At 39.1% G+C, this 8,710-nt stretch overlaps 1 protein-coding gene across 1 annotated transcript; it reads left to right on the forward strand.

Annotated features, from left to right (window-relative positions):
* The first annotated feature begins 5,750 nt into the window (after positions 1 to 5,750).
* LOC116692895 (uncharacterized) lies at positions 5,751 to 7,262 on the forward strand. The gene is made up of 6 exons (XM_032521481.1): positions 5,751 to 5,976; positions 6,051 to 6,128; positions 6,361 to 6,465; positions 6,551 to 6,596; positions 6,666 to 6,832; positions 6,923 to 7,262. Exons 1-6 carry the CDS (start codon positions 5,751 to 5,753, stop codon positions 7,204 to 7,206), a joined length of 906 nt encoding a protein of 301 aa, XP_032377372.1. The 3' UTR covers positions 7,207 to 7,262.
* The last annotated feature ends 1,448 nt before the right edge of the window (positions 7,263 to 8,710 follow it).

Here is an 8,710-nt window from a genome sequence, read left to right on the forward strand (position 1 = left end):
ATGCCTGCAGTTTAGAGTCAGTCATATACCAAAACTATTTGCAATAATTGCATAATAACATGAGGCCGCATTTCTGGGTTAAATGTATTCATCTTTGGTTTAAGGGGATGTGAGGGATGGTCTGGGAAAATCTGGGTTAGGATAATGAATGGGGAATGCTTTCCCTTCAATCAGTAGTACTTGATGGGATGCCCTTAAGCAAGGCACTCAATCCCAATTGCTACAGTGGAGATACGTTTTATCTGAAAACAGAAAACTGTACACACTTAGAATCACTGGGTCAAAACTGACCCAGATTGATTCAAAATAGCATCAACAAAATTTGGGGTTATTTCACACTGTACCCATAAAAACCATCCAGGACTATGGGTTGTTTTAAGTAATTGTTAGTCTTTTTCATGTTAATGTTATTTTATTGCTGCCATGTGTTATAATAGCTGTTTTTAAACTTCCATGTATTTGTTACTGATAGTAAATGCTTTGCCTATCTATCATGTACGTAATTTTTTAACTAACAAAATACTTTTGTGACAGTTTAATGGTTGTAGAGGTTAATGTATTTGACCTTGTTGTGTCTAACATCGGTCAAAACCCAACAGTGATATTGAAAAACCCTAACACAGGGTCAAACTTTGTTGGTACTGGGTAAAGTTAACCCATTGTGTCAGACAATGTGGATTGTGGACCTTTGAAGCATGTCATTCCCCATCTGCCTCTCTTCTAGTTTCATGTCATAATTTTTTCTTTCTGTTCCCGGGACATTGTTTCCAGAAAAAGCTGTAATATATTCAATTTCAATTTTCATTTTTTCACCTCCATTGTATAGTGAACACCATAAATCTCAGCTTTTATTGTGACTACTGTCAATCTCCACTGGATAGAACATTTTTGTGAAAAAAATTATAATGATTAGACTAATGATAATGATGATGATGATGTACAAAATAAAGCCACATCTAAAAAAACAACTGCTATCTACTGTGCAAGTGACTGTACAGCATGTGTCTGGGCGGAGGTCGGAGCAAAGGCGGGTAGAGGATGGAGTGTGATGAGAGGTGGAAGAGGGGGAGGGTGGTGTTGCAGACACACTTGTCTTTGATAGCTCAGGTGGTCATCACCTGAGGGGAAAAAGAGCGTTAATGGGCATTCTCAGCAGCAGACAAGCACAGGCTAGCGCTCCCTCTTCCTTGGCTGCCATAAACAGGGGGAAGTATGCTTCATTAGCTTAGGCTGAGGCTAACTACCTGCAGTCAAGCCCACTTCATACAGTAGCTAGCAGACTCAACCTCCGGCCTCCCACCACTCAGCATGATTGGCTGGGTCAGATGTGGGTCTTGAAGCATAGCAGTGTGATTGGTCAATTTGTAGAGTGATTACTGGCATTAGAGTTATTATTGTAGATTATGTTATGTGTCAACATTTCTATTACGTGCAATTATATTGACACTAGGGTATGTTGGTTGATCATTGACAGAACCCCTTAATTACATTAGGAGACAATAGAGTTGCCTAGGAGAGCTCAGTTTGTGAAAGCCCCGATAGCTGAGTTCATTAAAGGTAAAAGCAAGTGCAGAAAATATGATTTCCATGGCTGGGTCACATGTGTCTGGCCCGGGGACTGGGCATGAAAAGATACAGGGTGAGTACAGAGAAAATATCAGTAAGGTTAAACCTTCAAAAGAACTCAGGATAGAAAAGTACAGAGCATCATGTTTGTCCTAACTCCCATGGGAAAAACAACGAAGAGTCGGTGAGAAACGCAAAAGAAAGACAGCAAGAGAGGAATTTGCCTGAGAGGTGAATGAAGGAAGGTATTTAAGGTTGCCTGTCACTTTGAGATGCTTGATAGTTCTGCCTGGATGTCATCTTATCACACTTCAGCAGATATTGCACCACATCCCTAGTATTCCACCTTTTAGAATGGTGTTGATCAAAAACTGCATGCAAAGACAAATATAACCAATTCCTGAAAAACCTGACATTTTTCCTCCAGTCTGACCCATGAGAAGGCCAGAAGGAAGAGATCCAGATTAGAGATTCAGTCCCAAGGGCAGCTACAGAGGAAACTGAGGCTCATCCCTGCAGGAGTGGATTGACCTGAGGGGAAGCTCTCGTCCAAGGCTCCCTGGGTGGGAATATTTACAGGAGTCAGATCACAGGTTGACACTTTGGTAACAGGTTCTCCTGACCAATGGGAGAGGAGCCACAGATGATGTGTTGCCTTGTTAACCGGCATTTTGACAAAATGTAATGCCAGACATCTTTGGCATGTGTGACTTTTGACACCATAAAACATGTTTTTCACTTTCTGGATATACTGTATTGACTGGCTCAAAATTAGGGTTACATTTATGGGACTGTATAGCATGAAATGTGCCAGTAAAGGGTCAGTTCCCTAAATTGTTCTCGCTGTGTAGCCAGGCTGATAGTTTTGGATTCATGTGCATATATTTAGAGCCTTTGATGGATGTGCTGTTCACAACATTGAACAATTACAGTAAAACAAATTCAACAGCAACATCACTATAAAGTTTTCATTGAACTTCTTCATCTGAAGAAATAGTCCCCGAATACGGTTGTGGATTATCCAGAGTAACAGGGGGATTTTGCTCTTTTTTTTAATGTAATATTTGTGTTCCATATTCCACATAGCACAGAAATACTTTGTTGATCCCCAGGAGGAAATTGGGTACATGATAATGAGAGCTGAGGTATTCTCCAGCAAACTACACCAAAGGAGACACTCAGACTGAGAGAAAAGCTTGTAACCAGACCCCAAATCCCAGATTACTGTTTTTGAGGATTAGTGTGAGTTTTTTTTTTAGCTCAATTTAATTTTTAAATGTTGCAGTGCAATACCTCAAAAGATGGATGAATAAAAGCAAAACTATCTGCATGGATAAACCTTAAGTAGAAGAGAAATATACACAGTATACATATATATTTTATGCTAGTGGTAGAGCAGAAATGTCAGCAGATCTACCACTTTGGTCCAGACTGATATATCTCAACTCAACTGTTAGATGAATTGCTGTGAAATATACATACATATATATGTATATATATTTATACATGTATAGATAATGGATCTTACTGGTGATTCTCTGACTTTTTTACAGCACCACCATCAATCAAATTTTTCATTTGTCTAGTGAAAGATCTCCCCATTTACATGATGGATGGCCATAACATTTTCTACAGACATTCATGGTTCCCAGATGATAAAGGATCCTGATAACAATTTAGGGACCTTTATGTAGCGCCACCATGAGGTTGATATTTTTGATTTTGAGATTTGTCTCAGGATAAATTGTAATCATTTTGGCGATCATTTAAATTAGTCAATACTTTGGTTTATGTTGGCCTACTCTGTTTTTAGTGCTAATTAGCAAATGTTAGCATGCCAAAACAAAGATGGTAAATATGGTACACATCAGATCCTGAGCGTCAGCATTGTCATTGTGCGCACATTAGCATGCTGATGCTAGCATTACAGTACCTAATTGTTAAATTGCAGATGTGGGACCAGTCAATGTAGGCTAGTTATACAATCTACAATCAAGTTTAACCCTTGTGTTGTCTTCACTTTCGGGACCCTCTCGTATCCCTCGGGTCAAATTGACCCTTGACTTATTTGGGGTTTTAAAAACAATTCTGAAATAAGACTTTACTTCATGATCTATTAACAAATATTGTCTTTATCTCAATTTTAAACAATTGAGATAACATATATGTTTAGGGAATGCAATCAGTCTCTACTAGAACACAATTTAAAATGGAAATGTTTTTTTTTTTGTCATGAGATTATAATTCATGTTAAAAATCCACTATGTGATCATTATTATGGGCCAGAATAATTTTCTGAATTGAGTCTGGAATGCATGTTTATCACAGAAAATAAGGTAAGGCCATTGACAGACGGTAGAAAAATTTAACTTTTTCTTCTTGTAAAAATTTGAAATGGGTCAATTTGACCCAAATACCATACAAGGGTTAAAAATCATCCAATACTGTATTGATAAGAACAAAACAAGAACAAAAGTACTGCAACATTCATACACGACGTACACTTCAGGAAAAATTGATATTCACCAGATTTCAGATGTCATTTTACTGTCCTTCAACATCTAGACCTCAATTTTTCATCTTCATTTTGTCTCTTTGATGATGATATTAGCAAGGATGATGATACATCAGTAAACCAGTGTACATCAGTAGATCATCTTTAATCCAAATCATTTACGTTTATCTAACTGTACCAGTTATCCCTTGAGTTGTGATTAAAAAATAGGGCCTCCCCAATTTGAGTGGTGAAATTTCACAATATTCACTGAATTTGCAAGATGCAACAGGTACTGCACTGCTTTCATGACTGTCTGCATACCAATGTGACCGCAGTCTAACTATTACTCTCTTTATCTCTGCCCCCTCCGGCACCAGGATAAAAAAACCTGTGTTCTCTTTCCAAAAAAACTCTTCTTTAAAACTTCTGTGAAATATGTACATTTGTTTGTGTTTACCCCGACAGCAAAGTCTTCTTTATGATGGGTCTGTCATGTATAGAAAGCAAAGCAAATACAGGATTCTGAAAGATTGTGTTAAGACAATTCATCATGCGCTTGAATGATTAGATGTGAAATCGCTCGTCTGCTGTTGTACTAAAGACAGCACTCAGTTGTGTTCTCATGCCCACTACCTGAGCGCTGGCAGTGTTTTGTTAGAAAGATTGATGCCTATGTGTTTGGTGTAAACCCTGTTGTATGTGGCAGTGAGCAGATTCATTCTGACTGACAGCTGCTCAATATTCTTATTCATAAACACAAGCAGCAATCAGCATAAATCATGTCATACACTGCACTTTATACGCTTCAAGAAAAATATTTTTGTTTAACGACAGGTTGATTTGTTGTTATTTCTGTCTAATTGTCTAACTTGTCACTGATGCACACGCTTATGACTCACAAGCAACACGCCCAGATAATGGTCTTGTTGCAATGGGAAATTTCCCTACCTCTTCCCAATAACTTGAGGGTAGCCTAGGGAACTGTAACAATGCCCGATTGCACTCAAGGTGTTGAAGACACTTCAGACTTCCCTTGACATATAGCTATTTTTCTGGCAGACAGAAACAAAGCACCAGCAGTGGAAAGTCTTATCATGCTGAAACATTGTCACTGCATGAGAGAGAATGAGTTCTGTCGGATCTGTTTTCCTCTCTGACAAAGAGTGGACACTTACATCAGGTGCTGTTTGAGGGTGGCATTAAAGAAACAGGTCATGTTGACCAAATTCAAACCTCATGTTTGAAGATATCTGCCTCATAAAGACCTTAGAGACCTTTTGCATAAATAAAGTGCAAATATGCACAAACATACTGTATATGATTAGGGAGTAGTCTGAGGATTATATAAAGATGGAAAAGCAGGCAAAACAGTGTATGATTCTACTTAATTTGAGTAAGCACATTAACGTCTTTAATAATAAACTGCTTTTTCTTTAAGTTTTACTTTACTTTAAGTAATACTTAATTAAATTAATAATTAAATAAAGAAGAAAGAAAGAAAGAAAAAAGTAAGGTTTAGATCGACCCATGGAAAGATCGCGGGACTCCAAGATAAAACTATACCATCTGTTTAAAGCAACTGGGTCACTGTTAGTGCTCTCTGCCGTTTGTTGTTACAGGTGTGCTTTCTCACAACTTTGGCAGTTCACCATCCACTTGACATATCTGACCTTGAATACACACATAAATGGCTGATCCAGTGCACGACTATGCCACAGACAGCAAGCAGAGCACCGATCCTTTCCGAAATAAGATGAAGACTTCCTTGGTCTTCTTACTGGTGCATATGTTTTGCCATCTTTGCAGAGCTCAGAAACACGGCAGTAACAATGATATCTTGCTTCAAGCTCCTAACGTTGAGAGCGGGGAAAAGAAGGCACAGATGCAGAGGCCTGGGACTGAAGCTGAGGGAGGTGAACAAGAACTGCTGCTTCCGTCGGACATCTGGGCTGAACTGAGGAGTCTGAGAGACATGCTGGTGGAGCAGAGAGTAGAGCTGAGGCACCTGACGGCCAGAGTAACCATGCTGAGAGCCTGGTGGAAGCCTTGGAGAAGGAGAATTCCGGTACGCTGTAATAAAAGACTCACTTTACGACAAACTAGATGAAGTAGAGCTTACATGAGCACTCTGTTTACAGCCATGGAGGCCAGGATGACAGATGTGAGAATGACAGTATATGACTGTGCCATCCTTTGACATCATACCAAACCATAAGTGAGGTATTTTTTGGGTTGAATCTCTAATTTGTAAATTTTCATTATGTCAAATTTTTTGTCACATTGTTCTGTCACTTTAGTGCAATCTACAGAGCTTTCAGTCTCTCAGCAGAAGCTCAGCATGCTACAGGAAAGACTGACAGTCAGTGAAGGCAGCATAGAGGAGCTGGAGAAACAGCAGAAAGGTAAAGGATAGGGTTCGAGATTTATGTGAAGAATTTTGTGCATGTGGCTATGAATGTGTGTGTATGAATGTGTGTTTGCTTTCAGGACTAACGGCTACACTGCAGGAACTTCAAAATGCCAACAAAGGAACATAATTTTTACCTCCCTGTGTAGTATTTTGTGTACATGTGACTATATGGCTCAATGGGAAGTAATTCAGGATTGATTTTGTGTTCTTTAACCTTGACACAGTGAGCCACAGTGTGGCTTTTTCTGCCTCCCTTTTGGCATCTGGTGATGGTAACACAAGCGCAGACACAGGTTATGTTCCACTCATCTACAAAAATGTCTTTACCAACATTGGACAACACTACAACCCAAACACAGGTAGCCCAATTTAGTGCTTTAAAAACATTTTCAATCAGTTTCAATGTTTCACTTCTATCAGTTGTGACTGTTTTTCTGTTTGTGTTTTAGGTTTCTTCACTGCACCAGTGAGAGGAGTGTATTACTTCAGATTTACTGGTCATGTAGCACACTATGAAAGTGTAATGATATTGAGACTTGTCAAATACGAACATGTTTTAGTTACAGCAGCTGACCGTTACACCACACCTACAGATGCAGAGGACAATGCATCCAATGGTTTAGTGGTGCAGTTAGAAGTGGGAGATGTTGTTTCGGTACAAATTTTTGGAAGTGTTTGGGATGACCACTATCACAGAACAACCTTCAGTGGCTTTCTGCTGTTTCCTTTGTAAGACATTACAATTGCCAACATGAGAGCTACACAAAGGGACCAATTTGTGTAATTTCATTAATGGTCCCATGACATGGTGCTCTTTGGATGCAGTTCCCCTAATACCATATCTGAAGTCTCTTTTCTGAAATTCAGCCTTGGTGCAGAATTACAGCCACTACAGCCAGTCCCATAATGAGCTTTCCTTAGTATGTGCCATTTCTGAGTCTGTAGCTTTTTTGCCACTTTGCTTGTTTGAAAGCCATTATGTCTCTTTCTCATGGGTGGGCAAAATTCTCTAGGCGGGCAAAGCAGAGAAAGGGAGAAAACCTTGCCCCTTATGACCTCATAAGGAGCAAGATTCCACAACGGCCCATCTGAGCATTCATTTTCTCAAAGGCAGAGCAGAATACCCAGGGCTCGGTTTACACCTGTCGCCATTGCTGCCATTGGGGAACCATAGGCAGGCTCATAAAGTGAAATGACTACCCCTTTATTAAAGTGTCTTAAAAACAACACAAAAAAATGATTTAAAGAAAACCTTTGATGAAAATAAAAACAAAAACAAAATAAAAGTTTGTAATTCACCTCCACATCTGAGTCTTTCTACCATCCTCTACTGCTCCCCCTCCCTCAAAAAAGACAATGATGAATTGGTCATTCTAAAATGTTTGAACATGTTTCAAGACATGTACAATACTCACTAAAATATAATATTGATAATGTGTGTCTGATATGGTGCATAATGTGCTACCTCTTTTTCTCCCTCTTTGAAAAATCTGGAGTCTATGACCATGCACATGTGGTAAACTTCAAAAGTCAAAAGTTTACTTTAATGTGATTGCCTTCCAAAGAGGTACCATACATGTCTTTACTGTAACTTTGGATGCATGGTGAGCACAGAGAAAGATTCCCTCTTCAGTCAATAATTGTGAAAAGAAACTACACATAAATCATTCTGCATACTGAAGGCCAAACATCCAAGTGAGGTAACAATGAGAAAAATACCTTATTTGAGGGGAGGGATAATTTAATCAAAAAAAGAAGGTACTTCATGACTTTATGATTCTCACGTATTAACCTCTGAGCCTCTTACACTCAAATCCATGCATATGAAATACTTTAGGCCTATTTACATCTTCATAGGCCCAGCACACTCAACTACAGTACATGCGTATGTGAGGATGGATACTAACTGTAGAGGTAACTAACCTGCACCCTATTAGTGAGAATGGCTTTTTCAAACAAAGCCTTCTAACAAAAGCCCACTTTGGATAAGGTGGACACATTACGTTATGAAAAAAAGGGGGGTGGGAGACGACTCAAAAAATTCCTCAGATAAAAGTGGAAGAAAATGACATCTCATGAATGTGATCATTGTTTCCTTTCCTTTGGTGTTTCACATCATAAACCTCCCGGAATGCAGCTGCATCAGAGTTTGAGCTTTGACTAAATCCATTCAGACTCTTTGTTGTGCAGTCATTCAGATCGCACAGGTACACACACACACACACACACACACACAC

Source organism: Etheostoma spectabile, chromosome 7, assembly GCF_008692095.1.
Source record: "Etheostoma spectabile isolate EspeVRDwgs_2016 chromosome 7, UIUC_Espe_1.0, whole genome shotgun sequence".
Taxonomy (NCBI): domain Eukaryota; kingdom Metazoa; phylum Chordata; class Actinopteri; order Perciformes; family Percidae; genus Etheostoma; species Etheostoma spectabile.

Bases quoted from the DNA above. Each gene is read 5' to 3' on its own strand.
- LOC116692895 (XM_032521481.1), top strand. From the start codon at position 5,751: ATGGCTGATCCAGTGCACGACTATGCCACAGACAGCAAGCAGAGCACC. The intron at 6,597-6,665 runs ATAATTTTTACC...GAAGTAATTCAG, and splicing joins CAAAATGCCAACAAAGGAAC to GATTGATTTTGTGTTCTTTA. The intron at 6,833-6,922 runs GTAGCCCAATTT...TTTGTGTTTTAG, and splicing joins ACACTACAACCCAAACACAG to GTTTCTTCACTGCACCAGTG.